This window comes from Populus alba, chromosome 14 (genome assembly GCF_005239225.2).
Source record: "Populus alba chromosome 14, ASM523922v2, whole genome shotgun sequence".
Classification (NCBI taxonomy): Eukaryota; Viridiplantae; Streptophyta; class Magnoliopsida; order Malpighiales; family Salicaceae; genus Populus; species Populus alba.
The window spans coordinates 15,634,391-15,657,924 of NC_133297.1; the positions used below are offsets into that span (position 1 = coordinate 15,634,391).

The following is a 23,534-nucleotide window of genomic DNA, read 5'->3' on the forward strand; positions in this document are numbered from 1 at the left end:
GTTTGTTAAACTATAAAAATATATATTGATAAAACTTGCATATATAATAATTTTACAAGAAATAAAATATTTAACTGTAATAAAGCGCGGTTGACATAAGTCATAACCAGTTGTAGCTTGCTGGCAATAAGGTAAACAACAAAGGTCGCGCTCGTCTGTGGCTGGCAGAGCATGAAACCATGGGGTTTCGAGCGTACTGTACAGCTTCTGCTACTGCTCAACTACCTAACGATCCTTTGCTTCCAAACAAGCCCTTCGATCACTGTCTTCTGTTTTCGACATCGAGAGGATTTGATGTCTTCAAACTTGCTTAGTGGCAAACACATTTCTAAAAACCGATGCAGTCTGGAAGCATTTTATTATGCATGTTCTTACTAGATTAATGGAAGACATACGTGTCATTAATTTTCTCTCCTTTTTTACATGTCTTCGAATCCAGCCTCCCTTTTGTTAGGGGGAGACAAAGAAAGATTCGAGATCCATCCATGAATATCCAATCATATAATCTATCATCATCCAAAACATGTTTCATTTTGTATTTTAAAATTATAAATTTTTATATATTTTATTAAAAATAAATTATCTTATTATCAAAAATAAATTTTCAACCTCCCTTTTATTAGGGGGAGAAAAAAAAGATTTGAAATCCATTCAGAATTTATTATTAAAATTATGTTTGTTTTTATGTTTTAAAAATATTTTTAAATATTAAAAAAAAAATTGCTTTTTGATATGAAAAACACGAAGGAAGAGTTCCATACATCCTCTCAATGGGATATGAAGTTTGATATTGCATCCTTGTTTTGTCCTTCTCCTAAACACTTTTATGTATAATTGAGCATGGAACAAAGTAGTTTTATAACCAAGACTTGTAACCTTCCCAACTTACAAATGGTCCCGACTCGTTTTTGGATTAATCATCTGAAAATTAAAAAAAGAAAAGAAAAAAGAAAATGTTGGAAGATGCTCCTCTCTGTCTCTCTCTAATATGATCTTGAAGTTTATTTAATGAGAATAAATTTATAGTCACTTCAATCCAATAGATTGTGACTGGAGAATCGGCCAGTACACATCCTTACATACAGTTTCCGACCATTATCTTTGTCATATGACAATGTGTTTCGAGAATCTTCATGATCAAGTGTGTCCATATTTATTTTAAATCGACGTGTGGACTTTCAAAAAAAAAAAAAACAAAGAAAAAAAATACATGGCAGGCGTGGCAGATTTTGCTTTAGGTGGTGTTGCTATATGAAAAACACCACATTTTCATATTTAAACTCTAGGAGACGGTGCCACAGCTGGAGACGGAATCAGCCGTGCCATTGCATTCAACATGGTTGATTCTTCCGTTGAACCACCACAGCTCGATGTCCTTAATTCGGAGTCCAATTCCGTGAGCGCCTACAGAAATACAACATCTTCATCTGCTCATGTGAAGAGGGGACCCCGGCACGGCTATGTAGCTTGCAGGTACGGAGGCTAGGTTGATGTACGAAAAATAGAAGCACATGGCAGCTCTGACTTGACTCCTCCGGCGAGAAAATCCTCCGGTCAGATGTACAGCATTGCATGGATATCTCGAGCAACTGTAAGAACCTGATAAGGTATCAGCCCAGGTTGCACGATCGAAGATGCGAGCGAGAACTTTCGAACATGCATGCACAAAAACTACATATTTATGCACAAGTGTAAAAGCAACTTACAACTCGAATCAGTTCCACCGACTCGCCAATTAAAAATTACAAGGTTGAAATCAGTCCAAATAGCATTTGAGTCACACTCGTTTGGCAAGAGAGCGACATTTCTAAACATCTTAATCAAACTTTAACTTAGGAGAAGGCATTTTTGCTCAGGGATTTGTCCTGAAATGGTGGCGGTCGTTTGGCTGTGCTTCTGTCTTTGGGGGGACATTGTAGCCGTGAAGAATTTCATGGATTTTGGAATATGCCAACACCTGTGAAGGGTCAGCCCCGCCGCTGCTTTGTGATGCGCGCGAACTCTCCTGCAGCTTAATCTTCTCAAACAGATACTGCTTCTCTGCCTCAGCTTCACTTAAACGAAGCTTGAGGTAACTGCTAGCATATTCTTCCTCTGATTTGTCTGTCTTAGCAAGGCCAATTCTCTGCAGCCTCTCAGCCTCTCGCTTTGCCTCGTTGGCCTTGAGCTGGAACATGTCGGCCTCTGCCTGCTTAAGCCTCACAATTCTCTCAAGCTCTTCAACCTGGAGCTTCTTGTTTTGCCTGTCTAGCTTTAGTTCTGCCACTTCCTTGGCCTTCTCCTCCAGCTCACGGTCACATGCCTCGAGAGCCATGCGTGCTTTCTTAAACATTCTCATCTTCTCATCAGCCACCATCTCCATCTTCCTTATGGCCTCTTGCACCACTTCAGCAATTCGGTTGCATGCCTCCTGCGGGGCTATCAGCCTCCCACCCTCCCCATTTTCAAGGCTATTTGGAGAGTCCACCTCGAGCTCTTCAAAGAAGGGTACAGAGGAAAAGAACAAGAAGTTTAATTTCATCTAGCAGATTTCTACTGAATTTCAAATAACGAATTCAATAATACAGCTAATCAGTTAAATGTACATGGTTCTGTAAATGGAACCACATGTGGACTCTTCAGTCCCCACAGGACCATAACAAAACTGAGGCTATACTGATAGGGGGGAAAGAGTGATTTCTCAAGAAATGCAGAGCAAGGATGAACCCTAAAGCTCAAAGAATAGAAGAGACACATGCTATGATTAGCTTGCCAATTTGCTTGAACTAAGAGTCTAATAATAGAATGAAGACATCAGCTCCAATCACATTAATAGAATTTCAGTGTGAACATGTCAAAGGCTCTCAGCAAAGTGAGATACTGTTAGCATGTCTATATATATGGCATGCTCACATGACTAGCGGAGTCAGAACACAGTAATACCCCTGTACTCATGAAACTCTCTGCTTTTGCTATAAAATAATCACTATCATATTTAAGAAAGAAAACTCTCTCTGCCTCTGCTAAAAAATGGAAACATTCTTTTCATATATATACTTCGTGAGAATAAGAAAGTTACTGCAGGGAAGCATGTATAAAATATATATATCATACATCCATAACCATATGACAAATCATCAACTCTGTCCAAATACCCTTAATAGTTATAATAATCCTAGGTACTTTAGCAAAAAGAATATATATATATTAACTCCAAATTTCCTTCTCTTTTTACTAAAATACTTTCAAACTTAAACTCTTTTAAAACCCTTGAAACCCTACTATATTTAAAGAAAAATTGTTGCTCTCTTTACAACAGAAAAGAAAACTCAGGTCTGCTTATATATTATCATGTAAATGCTAAGGTTTTATCTCTTCTTACTATCATCATTATAAGGTACAGATCTTAAGATAAAATATTTGTAATCCATAAGCTTTTTAACATATTATTTAATCATGGTGGTTTACTTTTCTATCAATATATTTTGGCTTTAAAATCACCAAGTATGGATGTGGTGGTTGAGCCCCTTAAGAACCTCAATAGACAAGTTTAAAGATGAGAGATTTGCAATCCTTTGGCAATTTCTTCCAGAATTCTGGATTAAAAAGCTTAGATTCAGTTGTTTTCGCATTACGCTAAATCCTTTTGATTGGTCCACATGTAAAAGGAAAATTTTATTTTTTAATTCTTCTTTGACTGGTCCAGATATAAAATTCTATTATTTTTGACTGATCTCATCTAAACTAGCTCTCTCTTTCTCTCTCTCTCTCTCTCACACACACACATATATAAAACACCTCCACGCTAACTCCTTACCTTCTAAATTTGTCCTTTCTCTGTACAAAAAAATGTCATTATCTGTTGTCCAAAAGCAGAGCTTTCATCATCCTACAATCAAATAAGTAAATAAAAATCGTGTTTTAATTTGTTTTCTTTAACGATGGTGTTCTACTATCCTTATGAACTAAGGATTCCTTTCACTAAATTACACCTTTCACTCCAAATTTCCTTCTCTTTTTACTAAAATACTTTCAAACTTAAACTCTTTTAAAACCCTTGAAACCCTACTATATTTAAAGAAAAATTCTTGCTCTTTACAACAGAAAAGAAAACTCAGGTCTGCTTATATATTATCATGTAAATGCTAAGGTTTTATCTCTTCTTACTATCATCATTATAAGGTACGGATCTTAAGAGAAAATATTTGTAATCCTTACTTTTTTTTTTTAATCTTGATTTACCTGACGTCATTTTTTTCTTATCTTGGAATTCTATTCACTGGGCACTACCCTTATACCTTGCTAGGATTCCAATTTATTACACACACATAAAATGCGTTAAATATTTAGATAACGGTAATGATATTGGAGCAGCTTAGGCACTGCTTCAAGCAGCCAGTGAAGGCAAAGCAAACTAATGCACCAGTTCAAATATTCTTCCAATACTGAAGGAGAGAAGGCTATCTTATTTAATGCTTAGCATAATACATACCTTGGAAGAACATCAATATCACTCTGCAAGCTGTTGATTCCGCAAGTCCACCCTTCATTTTCTCAATAAGTTCCTCGCACTTCCAAAAGAGTTTCCTCCCTCTAGTGTCTTCACTTCCTCGGAAGATTCTACTAACAAAATCAAGTTCCCTCGCAAGGGCCTCTCGTTCCCATGCTGGTGCACAGTGTTGGAAAACATCTTTCACCCAACCCAAGAGCTCAGATGTTCGATTGCAGGCTCGGCAACGGAAAAGCATCTCAGTTGGGCCAGCTCCACTCTTAACAGATGGACCCATACAAATTTGCCCATCACGAATGGCACAATCCGTGTGAGTCCAATGAGAACACAAATCGCAACCAATCCAACGGCACGTGTTCACTTCAAAATCAAACTTGTTACAGATCACACACATGCAGAGATTGCAGAAACCGCTCCTGTTGGCACATATTTCGCAGGTACAGTCATCAGCTGGAAGCTGGTTTTGGCATGCTATATTTCTGCATCTCTTGAACACAAAGACCTCAATCAGGGAAGTTTGGGAAAGACTTATACTTGGATGCAAAAAAGCCTGAATTCCAGTGTTTATTGAAACGAGTATTTCAAGTTGTACTCGGTGTGCTCTAATCAATGTCTTTGCTGTCAAATCAGCTCTACTCTGAACAAGCTTCTGCAAAATCAAAAATTCCTCTCTGTGCTGTGAACCACCACTCCCTTCAAGGATAACCCGGAGACCATTCTTTAGCTCATCAAGAAAATCATCAGGTAGATGATGCATCTTTTCAGAAATCACATCAACTCGTTCCCTAGCTATGTCACGAAGAGTTATCTTATCTGCAACTGAGACACGACGAATGACAGACTGTTCAGGGCAATCATTCTCCGCCTTGCCATTCTCCATCTTCTTTGTCATCATGGCATCAGCAGCGGGCCAAGTTTCTCGTGAACTAGCACTTTCAGTAGGTGATTCACGAATATTATCAGAGTTAGATCTCAGTTCGTGTGCATCAGGAGACAGGCGAGGATCAGAAGACACCAAGGACAGTGATGTTTGTAGTCCAGCTGCTCGCGGTTGCTGTCGTGGAGGAAGCATTTTTGATGAAGGGTGGTGATGAATGTTAGAACCAGATGATGTGCCCATCAATTAGTGGTTTCTTCCTGTCAATGTCACAAGGAACTATAACACATCATCAATCCATCACCACCTACTTCTATCATCACTATCATTAGAATTCAAGCTACGGAAATGTGTGAAAAAAAGAAAGAAAAGTACAGAGAAGCATGGCCCAACTAGGAACACCTCCGTTGTAAAAAATAAAAAAATCTTCAGGAAAAATTCTGCAATAAAAATTAAATATTGTCTCAAAAAAGGCTTTTCTGTCCAATAAAGTTTTGATCAAAATTATATGTAATAATCCCTTCTTTTTACAAGAACGTTTTTTGTTGCTTGCTTAGAATTAACCATGATTTCCAGAGGATATTCATATATATATATATATATATATAAAAGCATAATTGATGAAAATTGAGCACAATCACATGGAGAGACCATATCAACTACTACAGCTATAACAGATGAAAGCAACGCATACACGCTCACCGATTTATTTATTTTTAAAAGAAAATCAGCATCATTAATGAATCAGACTATTTAAGAAAAAAAAGCAAGAATATTTTTAAAAATATACCAAAGCTGCAACAAGCAAACAGTGGATCAGAGCAAAGGAAGTGATCTGTTTAATTACTAAGAAAGCTACCAAATCCAAACATAAAGTTACCAGATCTGACCTCTCAAAAACCTTCCTAAAATGAAATAAAAATTAATTTTTTTAAAAAAAAATCTATTAGTTAATCAAAAAATCTATCTATCTATTTATTCACCACTTAAACCACAAACAATAATAATAATAAAAAAAAAGAAGTAAAAACATTTCTTCTGGTTTTTCTACCTGTTCTCTCAGCAACCAAACAGAAGCTAATAAAAAGAAAGACAGCACGAGAGAGAGAGAGAGAGACCTGATGAAACGAGGCCAAATGGATCGATGGAGGAAGAGATGAAGGAAACAGGCATCGATCAACAAGGATTACAAGAGAGCAGAGAGATCATTGAATCAGCATCTTTACCATTTTGTCCTCCAGTGTTGAGGCTTGACTACAGATGACAGGAACAAACCGACGACTTTACCCAGGGACAAGACTGGACAATATAAGAGAGAAAGTCGTTAACGAAAGAAAACGGCTAGCGGCTAAGCCGGTGTCTTAATTTGTGTTCACCGGCTTCGCATGCTTGCAATTTTGTCACTGTTTGTGGCGCATCGACTTGCTTTTTAGACGTGGCGAAAGACAGCTATTACCTGTTTTTATATTTTAAAAAATTTAAATTTTATTTTATTTTATTTTAAATAAATATATTTTTATTATTTTCATATCATTTTAATATAATGATATCAAAAATAATTTTTAAAAATAAAAAATATATTATTTTAATACATTTTCAATTAAAATATATTTTTTAAAAAATCACAATTACATTTTTAAATGAGCCCAGTCAATAAATAATTTACTAAATAAATAAGTGATAAAAAAAATCATTTGGTTTTGTTGTGTTTATAAATTAAGTAGCTTTTACTCGTTTTTTTAAAATTATTAAGTGGCTGGTAAAAGACATTTTTTACAAAAAAAAAAAAAACATCTTCTCCTTATTACATTACATTTAGTAATTACAAATTATAAATTACAATTATGAGAAACTAAATCCCATGAAAAAAAACATTGTGAACACCTTCACAACGCATTGTTTAGAACAGTGTTGTTGAGCTTTGAGATTTTTTTGTTTCAGTCTCTAGTTTGTTTATTTTTTTTTAGTCCTTGAAAAATTAAGTTATATGAATTTTTGAGTTTATAATTTATTTTAATTGGTTTTGTATAGAGTTCTTGTAGTGTAAAAAAATATCATGATATTTGATCGGTATTTAATTTTGTAAAAAAAAAAAATTTAGTTATGTTGATTGAAAAAATTAATCATTCAAGGACCTAATTTGACATTATGACTAAAATAAATGGTTTCTCTTCTTACCCCACCGTTCATAAATGCACCTTTTCTCTCTCTTTCCTTCTAATTTTTTCAAGTGTTTTTTTGTCCTTTATTGAACATTTTAATTCAAAACTTTATTTATTTATATTTCAATTTATGAGTTTGAAAAAAAAAAAGTTCTTGAAAAAAGAAACAAAGAAAGTTAACATATGACCAATTTCAACAACAAAACCAGTTGTTCTCGATGTTAATAAATTTCTTTTGATGATGAAAGTTTTATTTATGTATATATATTTTTTAATTTTTATCTTAAAAAAAATAGATTAATGTTTGAGAATGTTTATTTATTAAAGTTTATTTTTTATTGTTTAATCGATAAAATGCTAATGTAAAACTAAAAATTAGTTTATTAAGGCTACTAAAATGTTTCTTAGGTGTTATTAATCCAAATAAAGATTGAAAATACATTGTTTAAAACCTAAAAGTCAGAATATTTTATCTAGATTGATGAATAACATGTTATTTACTCCTTTAGCCAAGTGTGTGTAAAGAAGCAAAAGTTAGGAGTGTATACTCGGCCTTATAGGCCACCACATGTAGCTTTTTCCTTGTTATCAAGCTCATGTGCCTAGTCTTTAAAAAAAATATTTTTTTTTTCAATAATTTAAATTTAATTTCATTAAAATAAATTCATTTAAAATACAATAGATAAGCTATTTTATTAAATTCTTAATAAAGAATGTATTTCAGATATGTTTTTATTACCATTCCATTTTTCTTTTATTTTTGAATAAGATTATAGAATTCTTTTTATAATATTAGCAAGTGTTCTTTTTGTACAACCCATTGTAATTATTATTTATTTAGTTTTATTTATTTTCTTTACTACAAGTATTAATTTTTTTTATTATATAATTAAATAAAAAATAGTTGCACACCTAGACCAGTTATGTCACCTCTCTCTCCTTTTCCTTTTAATTGTTTCTTTAATTTAAATTTAAAATTAATAAAATTATTATTTTTTATATTTGGTTTTATTTAATCATTTTTTTTTCAAATATATATTTTTATTTTTGTATAATTAAATGAAAGGTGGATTCTAAAATATCATTATTAAACCCAAGCAAGATGATGACTCGGATTATAAATTTCATTAGTTAACTAGATTGACTTATTTTGATCCAAAGCATCATCATCTTGATATTTAGAAGAAGAAAAAAAGAAGAAGCAAGGTTAAGTGACTTCCTTTTCAATATTTTTATTTATTTTTAGGTCAAGTTTTTTAATTAAAATTTATTTAAATAAATTAATTAAAAACATGTTTGCAATATTATTTAATGAAGTGTTGTTTAATTTTTTACTTTTTCTCAGTAAGACTATAGCATATTTTTCTAATATTAATAACAATCTTATTGTATATCCTTTACAATATTTATTTTTATATTTTTCTTTTTAAAATTTATTCATTTTTTTTCTTGTACATTTATGTTATTGTATAGTTAGTACTAGCCTCCATGTTTGTGCTTCGTAGCAAGGGTAAACTATTTTTTTAAATAAAAAATAATAATTAGGTATTGAAAATGCATAAAAAAATATATAGAAAACCATTTATGATGAATATGTAAAAAAATCCAATTAGATCTAAACCAACACGAGACATTTTGTCATATCTATGATCAAGGTTATGTGCCTAGAATAACCGAATTAAAAATAAAAAGTTTTATGAAGGCTTTTAAAAAAATATGTTAACTTTTAAACTCGTGATCTAAATCATTAAACTTGAAGTATCAAATTTAAAAAAATCATGAAGTATAATTTATAAAAAAATCAAATATTAAATGATAAAATTAAAAAAAAAACCTAATCATACAAAAGGATTTTTAAAAAATAACAATTCAAAAAATGAAGATCAAAATTATTGTCACTACTATTATTAATAAGTAATACCATCATCATCACTATTATTATTTCTATTTCTATTATTATTGTTGTTGTTGTTACTGTTGTTAATATTATTATTGTCATTATCACTATCATTTTAACAAATATTATTTGTATTTTTATTATCATCACTATTTTTCTTCTTCTTATTCTTCTTCTCTCTCATGTTATTATTGTTGTTGTTGTTGTTGTTATTTGTAGTAGTAGTAAAAGCAGTAATATTGTTACCACCACAACAACAACAACTACTACTATTATTATCAACATTTGTTATTGTTGTTGTTACCACAACCACCACCACCACCACCAGCATTATGAATTTAGTTGTTGTTATCAATAATATTATTATTTTAATATTTATTATCACTATCATTATCATCATCATTATTATTGCTATTATTATCAATAATATCATCATCATCATTAATATTACCATGATTATTATTATTATTAAGAAAATAAAAATCATGAACTTGATTTGAAGAATATAATTGAAAATGATGAAAACTTTGATAAGAAGGCTAAGAAAAACAATGAAAAATCAAAAGAAAAGAGACCAAATTGAAATCATTATTATCATTGAAAAAAAATTTATAAACTTGATTTGAAGGATAAAATTGAAAGGTATAAAAACTTTGACAAAAAGACAAAAAAAAAAGAAAAGAAATTAAAAGTAGAAGGACTGAATCAAAATACCTTATATATACAAATTAAACATCAATGGTTAAATTAAAAACAAACAAAACTTTAACAAAAGGGAAAAAAAAAATAAAAGCAATAATCACAATTAAAAGGTATGAATATGAAATAACTATAACTGTAACAATGATGACTGTAATGTATTTATCGGAAAAGGAGAGAGAAATAAATGAAGAAGAAAAAAAAAGTCACCAGGAATCTTGGAAACTTATTAAGAGAACATGTGCCGCCTATAATAAAAGAGGAGATGACAAGAAATAAACTAAGACAGTGAAAGCTCATTTTTGAATGTTGGAAACCACTACACGCGCCGTCCAAAGTGTGTGGTGGTTCCAACGCGCTGGGGGGTATTCTATTGCATGCCCCAACAACTTTTTAAATATAAAATTATTATTTTAATGGTAAATTACATTATTAAACTCAAGCTAACCTACAATTAACAAAAAAAAAAAAGAAGATAAAAGTCCTAACTACCCTAGACTACAATGAATTCAATATTTTGCATCCAAGGGTACATGTGTAATTCTACTATGTATGAAAAAATAAAAATACCTAAATATACCTAACCGAGACCACTTGTTTTTGAGCTTTTAGAGGTATTTTGGTTATTTTATTGTTCATTAAAACATTCAATAGACAAAAATACCCCAAAAAAATCAATATTGACTAATGCTCCTTGTAAAAATACTAAAATAACCCAGGTCCAAAGGCATGCATTTATTGATAGGAAGGACAAAAATGGCCATTACATTATAGTGGTGAATAGTAAAATATAAAAGGAGCTATAATGAATCTTCCCTTTGTTTTAGTTGTTTATATAATATACAATTTGATCCCAAAAGATCAAGTTATTCAACCTAAATGGGTTCATGATTTGTTTGGCAAGTTTGGTAATTTGAGCTAAGTCAACTCATGCCAATAAAAAATGATGTCTTTTCAATTTATTTTAAGAAATAAAAAATTATGGCTTGAAATTTTTTGTTGTCAAATTGATCTTAAAAGGAACAGTTGAGTTGTGTTTGACCTGCTTGGTTAAACAGGTCACATTATGTGATTGAATCGAAGGGTTGAATGGAAGCAATCCTCACTTGTTATGGTTGCAAAATTTAAGATCGGAGAGTGTGGGGGTAGAAATGACCAACAATGGAGCAATAGATGTAGACCTTTCTTATGGTGGATAGTGAAGGGAGGAGAAAAGAGTGATGGTGGTGACTAGTTATTTTTTAATGTAATGAAAAAGTTGTTATATGTAATATAAAAGCTTTCGAGTCATTAAATATAATATAATGACAATCCTGTAAATAATCTAATATTTTTTATTGATTTTTATGTGAGCTTATAAACTTAAAGATATAAACACTAGTTTATGAAAAAATAGATGTAAAGTGAAAAAAATAATTAAACTACAAGATGTAAAGTGTAATTTACCCTTTAAAGTTTTCCTTTTTTTAGAAAATAAAAAACACTTATATATTTTTCTTTTCTACACTAAAATTGACTTCTAATCTGACATGTAATAGAGCATGAGTATTAGACTAATAACATCTGTGTTCAAATGACTATGACTAAGAATATTTTATTAGACTAATTATTCGAGAGGGGCCAGTGACATTAGTGTTTATATGACAATGAAGATTTTATTAAACTAGTTGTTTGGGAGTGCCTAGTGGAATTTGTATTGAGATAACCATGAATATTTTATTAGATTAGTTGATTAAGAGGGTCTTTTAGTATTTGTGCTTATATAATCAAGGTGATTTACTAAACTAATTGACCAAAATAAGGCTAGTGACATATGTGTTCAAATAACTAAGAAAATCTTATTTGACTAACTAAGTGGGAGGGCAGGTCCTTCTCATTCCTGACCCATTGATTCTTATAGTGCCACATTTTGTTATAGAATTTAATATTGTAATTTAAAGATGTTAAACTGATATGTATCGTAATCTGAGGTATTCCATGTTGAACTTTTAATCATGTTTTATAAAGCATCATATTTATATTTTGTAACCCTTAGTTAATTTTGTGTATCCATATTGAATTTTATATTATTTAAGATAAGATCCAAAAAATTACCATATTCTAAATATTCATTTTCATTTATCATTTAATAAAGTAAACTATATAAATTCATGTGTAAATTATCTCTTAGTCACACTGTTCAGATTTCATGAAAAATTACATGTAAGTTATCCTTGAGTTATGTTGATGAGAGAACGGTTCAGGATGATTGGACTTGACTATGATATTGATTTATGAGATAAAAGAAGTTGTTAATAACTTGGTGTGCTCCTAATATAAGAGAAATTGTACCAAAATCTTGGTAGGGCGCACAAAAAGAAATTTACCCTTGAGTTTTTGAATTACTTAAAAGGTTGTTATCGTAGAAAGTAGATTTTTTTTTAAAAATTCAAGGTTGTTACATCAATTCTTTTTTTCTTTTATCCCTCAATCTTTTCTCAATTTGATCATTTCACATTTATGTATTTTTAGATTGAACTTGATAGTTTTTTTTTGTTACCTAGCTATGGGGATCCCATAATATCGAGAAAGAAATCTACCATGTTTGATGCTCAGTTTTGCAAATCAAATATGATTTTATTGATCCAAAACAATAACGACTTGAATAATCCATTTTGAAAAAAATATATTAGGGATTGAAAAAAACAAGAAGGATAACTTGGTTGGCGTATGCGTTGCACGTGTTAGCATGTGGGAAGAGGTCATTGCGTGCGGTCTTTTCTAGCAGCTATCCACCACCATCCTCGGATGTGTTAGAACCATTGCAATGAGACCTTCTTTGTGATAGGGTTCGTGTTTATAGAAGTGCAATGGTGATGCTCTAATGATCTTTTATTTCTTCTCCCATCTCTTTTCTCTCTCATCTCACAGGAAATCATGTTGGCCTGTCAAAGTTGAAAAGTTTCCTGTTATTTTGTTTTGGTATTAGATTTAGTCTTTATTCTTATGACTGTTGTTTGTTTTTTTTTATCATTTTTAAATTGATTTTTTTAAAATTTCATTCATTTTCATTTTGTTTTATTTAATTTTTATATCAAATTTGGTTATCATTCTTTTGATTGCTATTTTTTTTTATTTTGGATCTTTTTTAATTATTTTTTTTTTAATTTTATCTTTCACTAATTGGTTAATTGAAAATTTAGCTTCGTGATTTTTTTGGATTTTCCTTCCATGGGATAATCCCATCCTTATGATCGGGGTCATGGGTTTGGAAGATTAGTATGAGTTGACTTTGGTCTTTTTTAGGTCAGTTTTTAAAATTGATTTTATTTTTCAATTTCATCATTAAACATTGAGTTTGTTTAAGATTAAGTTTCTTTGTTCTTTTCACATTCCTTTTCGTGGACTTATCTCAATCTCATTTTATGAGTTGCAGGCTTGTCAGGTTAACCCAAATTAACTTGAGTTTTTTTTGTTTTGTTATTTGTTTTTTTAATTTCATCATTCAACATTGGATGAGTGAGTTTGAGAATTGAGTTTTGTGGTTTTTTTAGATTTGCTTTCTACAAAGTTATTATATTCTCACGACAGGTTGTGGATTTGGCTGGCTAATTTAGGACAAGTTTTTAGTTCTTTTTTAAAATTAATATTTTTTTTAATATTATCTTTCAACATTTGATTTGATGAGAATTGAGTTTCAGAATTATTATTTTTTCCTATAGGGTTATTTCATTTTCATTTAATGTTTTCTTTTGTCATCAAATAAGTGACATAACACGGCCATCATTTTATTAATGTGTTAAGTGTGTATTTGATATTATAGTAATTTTCATAGTTTAGTTTGATACAAAAATCATAATTAGTTATTACTTAGTTTGATAAAATTTGAGATTGGTTAAACCTATTATTCAAATATCTTTTGAATAGAAAACAGTTTAGTTTATAGATATTCGGTTAAAATTATTGTTGAAAATAATATTGATATAAATAATTAAAAAAAATGAAGTAATTTCAGATTATTAATACATTATAAATACAGAAAAGTAACATTAAGGTACTAACTTAACTGTAACATTAAATTTCTTCTTGTATGTAAGTGGGTTAAGATTTTAACCGTAGCGAAGTTCACTTGCGATTGGGTATGTGAAACAAAATTTGAGAGGAAGAAACACAAGAATTCTTGGTCTGAGTGTGTTGTTCTTGTTCAAGTATGGTTAGTTTGGTCATTAAAATTTTCAACGGTAACAAAAGTAATAAAAAGTTTGATGTTGCAAGGGAAATCACATGGACATAGGTAAAAAAATATTTATTCTTTTTAATATTATATTATAGTAGTGATTATTTTTTAAAGTTTTTTTTATTTAAAAATATATTAAAATATATATTTTTATTTTTTTAAAATTTATTTTAGACATCAGAATATCAAAACTATAAAAAATTACAAAAAAACATAATTTAAAGAAAAATAAATAAATTTTTTAAAAACATTTTTAAAATATAAAAATAAATAAATTTAAAATTATTTCATCAATAACTAATCAGACCTAGTTATAAACCCCATGTTTAGCACCAAATTTTTTTAATGTAACCAACATATTATGAAGTTTTTTTTTTTTTTTTTTTTTGCAGTTAAAATTGCATTTCATGATTTTTATAAAAAAAAAATTATATTTTTAAATTGATTTGATGTGTTAATAAAAAAAATAATTTTAAAAAATAAAAATATACTATTTTTATATATTTTCTTAACTAACAACATTTTAACTAAAAAGGAGGCTTTTGTTATAAGAACATCAAGCCCAAACATATGCTAAATCATTTATTTCTTTTCATTTCTTCACCATCACAACACAATAATTTTGTGCAAATTCATTTCCCTGGTCTGCCCTGAAACATTTCAAATCCTTCTCCCCAACTTCGGTTTCAACTCTCTCTCTCTCTCTCTCTCCCCCCATACCTAAGGGTATTGAACCAGCTTTTATACACCAAGATTAATTTCACTCTCTGGTTTAGACATTCGTACCTCTTGGAACGCAATATGTCATCACTCAGGCCATGCGCTCCATCTCCCACACACATGATGTCCTTGGCAGCTTACCCTGTTTATATATCATTTGAAGAGGATGGTAAGAACCCATAAAAAGTAACTGAAGAATCAGTCATCATTTGCCTGTTCAAGTCTCCTGTCATTTGTCTTTAATAGGTGTTGCGGTCTCCAATCCACTACATCAAATTAATCTTAGAAGTGCAAAGAATAAACGCGAACAAGACAAAATAATCATTTAACTACAACCATTTAGAAGCATTCAAGCAACATCAGTCCAGCTCAGTCTAGCACAATTCCCCTCAGACATTTATGAACTAAAGCCTTAATAATCCCCCTCCTAGATAAATATACGCGTATGAAACATGGAAATGAAGCAGCAAAAATTGCATTTGTTCTTTGCGTCCCCTCCCCTCTCACTTCTGCTCATCAGCTTGAACCGGCTCAACCACCTCTGCTTCTAATATTTCTGGGATACCTGGTTGGGAGGATACAGGATGCTGAACCTCAGGAGGAGGTGACCATTTCCCTGATAGCGCCATACCCATCATCTCATAAATCTTCCCACCCAGCTGTGCTGGATCCTCAGGCTGCATGGATTAAAATCTAAGTCAGAGAACAGCCAGAAACTATAGTTCGAATGCGAGGGTAGTTGAGAAATGAGTCAAATTGTTTAGGGTCACCTTGACTGCTTGAACAGGTAAAAATAATTAAAAATGTAGTTCCATAGGCCACACCAACCGAGTACAATTACAGTTGGCATATTATATTCTCCAAATGAGACACTACAGCAAGGTTAAATGTAATTTTATTTATGTATAATTAAGAAAACAACAAAAATGCTCACAGTATATCCACTGGAAACCAAAGCTGCATCGTAAAGGAGATCTACAGCTCTTAGGGCATCTTCATCATCTTGGTTACTCCTGCATGCAGCCTACAGAGAATAAAAAAGGGGGATAAAAGTAAGTGCGAGTCACTGGAGTCACTAAGACTCAAATGAAAAACAGAGAGATGGATGGGAATGTCCTTGTACAGTTAAGTTCTTAATTATTTCATGTTCAGGATTGATCTCAAACACCCTTCTGCCTCTCATGAACTCCAGGCTGGACATATCACCAACCGTTTGTGACTTCATTAGCCTACGGTAAAATAAGATTTATAGGTTAAACAAGCACACAGGAGAGGGGTTGGTGAGGGGTTGGGATGCTTGACATATAAATCACCGGCACAAGCAACACAGGAGCACTTTACCTCTCCATGTTCGCGGACCAACCAAATTTCCCAGACACAAGGACACAGGGTGATGAGCTCAAGCGATTTGATATTTGTACACTGGCAACTTTGTCACCCAAGCGCTTCTTAATCCAATCACAAGTTTGGCCAAACTCCTGCTTCATGATCTTCTCTTTCTCCTCGTTCTTGTCACCTGAAAAAGTCAAATCACTTAAATCTACATCCAAGTTGAAACCAATAAGCACCAATGGATCGTTCTCTTCAACTTTCCCTACAAAGTTATTCCAGTTGATATCACAATTGAGAAAGCTTGAGTAAAATTAAGATCAGAGCTAACCACTAGCCATAAACTTCATAGAACCGTATGCTTATGGTAATTGAGCATAAAACAACAATCAAATCTTCAAGATTTTCTTTAGATAGTCACTCCAATACAAGATGTTTATTCCAATAGAAATAAAGCCTCCAAACAAAGAATAAATATAACAAACAACCATGCTTTATCTCAAAAACTAACCTAAATCCAAGTCTTCCTTGGTGATGTCAACAAAATTTTTCTCCTTGTATGATTTCAGGTTCTGGATAGCAATTTCATCAATGGGATCAACCAAGAACAGCACCTATAGAAATAACACCGAGAGAGAATTCATATGATTGTTCATGATATATCACAGAATATTAACTAAAATGTTGCGGAATCGTTTTTTCAAGTGAGATACATACTTCAAGATCCTTCTCAAGAAGTCTCTCTAAGAAAGGTGTGCTCCTAGCGCTGGTTATACTGTCAGAAGCTATGTAATAGATATCCTTCTGCTCAGGTTTCATGTTTTCCACATACTCATCCAAGCTAATCATCTCCTCCTCGCTCTGGGAAGAAAAAAATCGGAGCAGTGGTGCAATACGCTTGTGGTTTTCACGATCCTCAATGCAACCCAATTTTAAGTGTTTGCCAAAGTTATCCCAGAACTTCTCATAATCCTACAACAAAAGCAAGATGGTTTATTTAAAAAAATGAAAGCACTCAAGCAAGAGATATCATTGATGATGGAAAAGGAAACAGGTGATTTCATGAAGGCTTCCCAAAAAAACCTTTATAATCCAGAGAATTAGAGAGAGAGAAGGAAGGCATGAGAAATACCAAGAGAATTTGTGGAACAAAATTCAATGGAGGACAAAACATAAAGGCTTCCCAAAAAAAACCCATAGATATCTAAATTCACACTCAAGCAATGTGCAGAATTATTTTGACATCCTGTGACATGAGCTTTCATTGAAGATGTAAAAGGAAACAAGTAATTTCATAAGAAATAGCATACTTCTCTATTCTCACTCATGGAAATGCCCAAAATCATGTCAAATGCCTTTCGAACCAAGCGCTTCCTCATAATCCGCACCTTCAAGAATGCCAGATAAAACAAAATTAAAATGATACATTCAAATTAAATTAATTCCACAACCTCGAAGGTTTTGGAAAAAACAAATAAATGTTGACTGCTCATACAATGCGACTTTCTTGAAGAATCTCGCGAGAAACATTGAGGGGGAGGTCATTGGAGTCCACAACACCTTTCACGAAGCTTAGATATCGTGGGAACTAATCAAGCAAAAAATCAAAAAAGTGAGCCAGCATAAAATATGAAGAATGAGTATGACAGTTTCCATATAGTACAAATCTGTTTAGGAGGTGGGAGTCAAAGGAAGGGAAGGATGACATTCTCTTACCAGTTCTCCATCAAAATCATCTGAAATGAAGACCCTTTTTACATAGAGCCTGATATTTTTTGTTTTGGGATTGACTATGTCATCCTTTCCTGTGGAAGCAATGGCTGGCACATAAAGTATGGACCTGAACTCCACCTCACCCTGCAAGAGCAACCTTCACCAGCTTAGCAAGAAATGAAAAGAGGCAGATGTGAAAAGAACACAGTTAAGACTTCAGAGTTCAACATTTAGAGAACAATAAAAAATTGCACAGCATGTTAGAGGACAGGGACATAACACATGCACTTTTCCTTGCCTAACAAGTTTATGCTATCCATTTTTCCTTGGCCTTGACCTTTAGATAACTATCATCCAATTTTAGAAGCATATATCCAATGCGATCTCATGTATTTTAATTGTAGAAAAGAATATAATCATTATCACATCCAGAATGAGAATTGTTGTTACCTCAGTTGTGAAATGAGAAGACGCTAAAGGCTCCAAGTATTCATTAAAGGTTTTCTTGTAAAACTCATTGTAATCTTCTGTAGAAACTTCTTTAGGGTTGCGAAGCTGCACATATCGAGATAATTTATCAAACCTTTTCCTATATGTTAGCATTAATCAACATCCAAATATACCAATCTTTACCCACCCATATTGGTTGGGTCTCATTAGAAAGTTCCCAGTCCCAGTATTTCTCAACAACAGTTTTTGTTTTCTTCTTCTTCTGTCACAAGAAACAGCAAATGAATAATAAAAAGAGCTACTGGATTAAATTTTGAAGAACCATAAAATGATAACAAAGTTATGCTTCATACCTCAGTGGTATCGTCTTGTTCATCCTTTTTGGCCTCAGCTGGATCCTCATCAACCTCAACCTTCAACAGAACAAGAGATAATTGATAAATGTGCAGCATTTTTCAAGTGGTAGAGATTTATTCATAATCCATCAGAAGATTGCTATGATCTTTGAGAGTATTAATGACAACAGATAATTAAAGTACCTGAGAAAACTGACCTCTTTAGTGTATCCTTTCTCCTGCCAGGTGTATATTGGGAATGAAACAAACTGTGAGTAGTTTTTCAGAAGCTTCTGGATCCGTTCTGGATGTGCAAAGCCTTTGTCATCACGCTGAAGTAGGGAGAACAAATAAAAAAAACATTGTGAGTTTCAAATCTATTCAAGAAAGAGGAAACAAGCTGCTTGAGAAAAGGAGGCTAGACCTTAAGATACAGTGTAAGGCGAGTTCCTCTAGGAATGTGATTTTCTGGGTCTGTGTCCTCTCTTATAGTATATGAGCTTGCATTGGCCTCTCCTTCCCATACATATTGTTTATCAGATCGTGGGCTTTTTGTTGAAACAACAACCTTTCAACAATGAGAGGTTTATTAGTGAAAACTAGGAAACTCTATATTGATGTAGATAAGATAACAAACATGAAAAATTTCCAAACTTTACATTAAGGTCATACCCGATCTGCCACGAGAAAAGCTGAATAAAAGCCCACACCAAATTGCCCAATTAAATTGTTGTCAGCACCAGCATCCTTGCTATCCTGTTAAACAAATATGAATTCTTTAAGCACTCAAGCAATCCAGCAAAACACTTGGAATAAAAAATTCAATACAGCTTAAAGGAAATATTAGACCTTCAATGCCTGCAAAAACTTTGCAGTTCCACTTTGTGCGATAGTTCCAAGACAATCAATAAGTTCTTGACGAGTCATACCAATGCCACTATCACTGCAAGAAAGAACCATATGTTGGAATAGTTGAATCGGATGGAAAATCAATAATTAACAGTTGATGAAGTTCAGAAAGCTTACGTGATAGTTATAATCCCATTATCTTTATCGGTTTGAATACGAATGTCAAGCTCAGCAGCATCCTTCAAAAGCTCAGAGTCAGTGACACTAAGAAATCGCAGCTTGTCCAAGGCATCACTCGCATTACTGTGAACAGAAATTCATAAAGTACAAAATTTAAGCAGCAACATATAAATTTCCAAAAGCAAAGAACACGAGACTAATGATTCATGTCTATTGACTGTTTGCATCCATTATTACATAAGCTTCCAAATAGAGAAATGCTTTAATCACTATGCCCTCTCTTGCTTTCCAGGCAAAAATAAAAATTGTAACAGTGCATCGAAGTATTAAGAAAAAGAAAAGGAAAGAAAAGAAAAAACAACGTGCCTGATAAGCTCCCGAAGAAACACCTCTTTGTTGCTGTATAGACTATTAACAATGAGGTCCATAAGGCGACTAACCTGCCATCAAGTATTAAAAAGAGAGAGACATCAGTAAAACCATATTCAGCTCCCGTTCCTTGAAATAAAAAAAATGAAATTCCCCCAAATCTCCATTGATGTACCTCAGCTTGATACTCATATTTTTCACCCACAGATGGAGGGGATGATGACGAATCAGATTCTGCAGCAGTAGACTCGTAACGGGTACCCAAAAAATAGGTATGCTTCAAGTTCAGCTGCTTGGTTTTATTTGGTATCTCTCTCCCAGTGGTTGAAACCGAGTACCATCTGAATTTGGCCTCACCGTCGACAACCTGCTCATGACTCATAAATAAATATTCCACATTTGACCACAATACCATATAGATACATTTGCTATAAACATAAATTGTCTTCAGGTTAACTGTACAACTTTGTTTTCCTTTGTGCCCATTATTTGCCAAAAATAAGAGGAAATTGCATTAACAATATTAAGAATTTATTTAATTACAAAAATTGGCCATTAGACTGGATGCTAAAAATATCTCAAGCAGAACCAATCAACCAAGAAAAGAAAAGAAAGAAAGAAAGGAAACAGGTATCAAGTCAGTGTAGAAATGGGAAGAGCTTTTAATAAGAGCGTACAGAATCGGACAATGGGACAGCGGTGGCGGCGCTCCAGTAACGAGAGGCAGAGCCAGTGGAGCGGAGGATAGTGGAGACGGAACGCCTCGATAGTCTGTGCATCGTTCGTTCACGGGAGGAAGAAATTGAACGTAAAGCGACCGGGGAGGGAGAGAGAGGTGGAGTAGATGGGTACTGTTTCTAGCGAGTCTCAGACTCCGTGAGTTATGAATGGGTGTTTAGTAGGGTTTATCATGGGGTTTGAGGAAGTTTCTGGAGATCGGTCCCTTTTCTCCTTTTTTTTTTTTTTTAGCCCCTTTTATTTCGCGCAACGTTTTATAAGGTATTTGGTCATTTTTAATAATAATTTTTTTTTAAAAACAAGAATATAATTTTTTTTTCTTACACATGCTATGTGTGGTTTTAGCAACTTGGGTCGGTTTTCATAGAACATCATCTTAAAACCTAGTTCTTATAATTATTCTTATAATTACATGCTATTTAGATTTAAAAAATTAATGTAATAAAAAATATTCAAGCTATAAAAATTTATTTAGCATTGTTATTAGATCTAAGCAAACAGGTTAATTTTAAAACCTTTCAACTTGACCGGTTTAAAAATAAAATTATATAGAAGTTGTCTTAACATTACTCAATCAACTTAATATGTTCAAAAACAACTTGATCGACCAGTAAAAAAAATCCAAAGTTGAATATATATATATATATATATATATATATGAAATTGACAAAAAAAAAAAACTTTAAACCCAACTCTGTCTAGCATGAATTTAAAATTAAACCGTATGAGAGTTTTTTTGGAGTGACTTGGTCGCTTTGGCTAGTCCAAAAGGAATATGATTGGTCAGTAAAAAAAATTTAAGAATAAAATTGACAGAATAAATAACATTTTGAACCAACTTCTTACATAGCTCGAGTTTAAAATTAAATCATGCAAAGTTGGCCTATTATGATCTAGTTAATCTAGTCAGTTAAAAAATAACTCGAATGACCATTAAAAAAATATCCAAGGATGAAATTACTAATTTACTATTCATAGATGAAATTGAAAGAAAAATAAACTTTATTGTTCATATAAATAATAAAGTAATTGCGTTGGGTTGTTTTAATAAAGAAAATATGAAAGATTCTTGATTACAGAACCAACATGAAACTTTTCATGTTTTTTTGAATAGTTTTTATACTCGAGGGACCTTAACTATTATTATTGGTTGACATATAAAGTTAAGTTAAATTAAAAAAAAACAATTTTTTCTAGGAAAGTTATTGTTTATCAAGACTCTGATTATTATTCATTATAATAATATAATTATTAAATTGTTCTTGAACAAAAACATCTTTGAACTAGGTATTAGGGGCAAGAAAGTCTTTTCACCATAACACAATTGTCTTTTACAAATTGTATGAGGTTAGATTAGTAATTTCATTTTTTTGTAAAGTAAAATTACTAATTTAACTCTAGAATAAAATAATCTAAAGCCTGCTACTCGGGGATATTTTTGTATTTATAATTTTTTAAAATAATATAATTACTTTGATGCTCTTAAAAACAAAACCAACAAAACTCTCACTAGAGGGTCTTTTTTTTTTTTTTTTTACATTGGTTTTATTTTAAATTTCAAGAATACTCAAGGCATTATTATAAATTAAAGTTCAAGAATACTCAAGGCATTATTATAAATTATATTTATTAAATATAATTTTAAAACAAACCTTATGGAGAATGCATAATACTAGCCAATGTGTAGACGACCCTTGCGTGAAAGGTCACGCAGCCACTAAGCATCGCATTTTAGGGCAGTGTTTGAAAAGACCCAACGCCCTCGATGAAATGGTGCAGCGCGTGCCCCTAACAAGCATCGAGTTTAGCATCAGTGACCATTTTTTTTCCTTTGTCTCTCTCTTCACCATTGAATTTCACATTAGTCCCTTCAAAAAATTAAATCAGCCCTTGCAATTTATTTCTTCTTCACATTTGGTTTTTGTCATTTTGATTATAGTTTTTTTAATAAGCCATGAAAGTACAAATATTTTTCAATTTCACCATCTTTTAATTTTTAATCTTTCAGATTTGGTTTCTATTCTTTTGATTACTATTTTTAAATTTTTAATAAGCTATAAAATTATATATTTTTTTTCAATTTCACCCTTTTTTATTTTTTAAATTTAGTCGTCATTCTTTTGATTGCTGTTTATTTTGTTTGAGATTATTTTTTAGATTTGTTTTAGATTTTCATTCTCCATGAGTTTTTGTTTTCTTTTAAATTTGATCCCTATTCTTATTTTTTACTATCTTTTTTTCTTTGATAAGTTTTTTAAAATGACTTTTTTTCATGATTTCACCCTTCAAAGTTAAATTGGTTGGGAATTAAGTTTCTTGATTGATTCAATGATTTCATGGGTTGTGAGTTTTAGAGATTAGACCAGGTTGGCATGTTATTTTCTTTTCTTTTTTAAAGCTGCTGCTTTTATTTCTTACCTTTTTTTTAGAGATTTGCTTTATTATTTTTTATGATTTGTTTTTATGAGATTAGTTTCGGGTTCATGGCCATAATCTCTAGTTTCAAAGGTT

The 23,534-nt window shown here is 31.9% G+C and overlaps 2 protein-coding genes across 5 annotated transcripts; both read right to left on the minus strand.

Annotated features, from left to right (window-relative positions):
• Positions 1–1,657: 1,657 nt before the first annotated feature.
• LOC118041272 (OBERON-like protein) lies at positions 1,658–6,643 on the minus strand. Of its 3 annotated transcripts, none has more exons than XM_035048550.2 (3): positions 6,485–6,643; positions 4,472–5,626; positions 1,658–2,475 (listed from the first exon to the last, which is right to left on the minus strand). In XM_035048550.2, the coding sequence occupies exons 2-3, from the start codon at positions 5,607–5,609 to the stop codon at positions 1,853–1,855; spliced, it is 1,761 nt and encodes a 586-aa protein (XP_034904441.1). In that variant the 5' UTR covers positions 5,610–5,626; positions 6,485–6,643; the 3' UTR covers positions 1,658–1,852. The 3 variants fall into 3 exon arrangements, with proteins under 3 accessions (XP_034904441.1, XP_034904461.1, XP_034904454.1); XM_035048570.2 differs by having other exon boundaries at positions 4,472–5,645; positions 6,485–6,641; XM_035048563.2 differs by lacking the exon at positions 6,485–6,643 and adding an exon at positions 6,418–6,440.
• An 8,715-nt stretch (positions 6,644–15,358) lies between these two features.
• Positions 15,359–21,257, minus strand: LOC118060822 (heat shock protein 90-6, mitochondrial). Of its 2 annotated transcripts, none has more exons than XM_035037821.2 (20): positions 20,963–21,257; positions 20,461–20,652; positions 20,283–20,356; positions 19,914–20,039; positions 19,737–19,830; positions 19,560–19,643; positions 19,312–19,455; positions 19,106–19,219; positions 18,906–18,965; positions 18,740–18,811; positions 18,553–18,657; positions 18,106–18,246; positions 17,885–17,977; positions 17,700–17,777; positions 17,107–17,361; positions 16,901–17,003; positions 16,402–16,576; positions 16,184–16,289; positions 15,995–16,084; positions 15,359–15,737 (listed from the first exon to the last, which is right to left on the minus strand). In XM_035037821.2, the coding sequence occupies exons 1-20, from the start codon at positions 21,062–21,064 to the stop codon at positions 15,564–15,566; spliced, it is 2,382 nt and encodes a 793-aa protein (XP_034893712.1). In that variant the 5' UTR covers positions 21,065–21,257; the 3' UTR covers positions 15,359–15,563. The 2 variants fall into 2 exon arrangements, with proteins under 2 accessions (XP_034893712.1, XP_034886735.1); XM_035030844.2 differs by having other exon boundaries at positions 18,740–18,814.
• Positions 21,258–23,534: the final 2,277 nt, after the last annotated feature.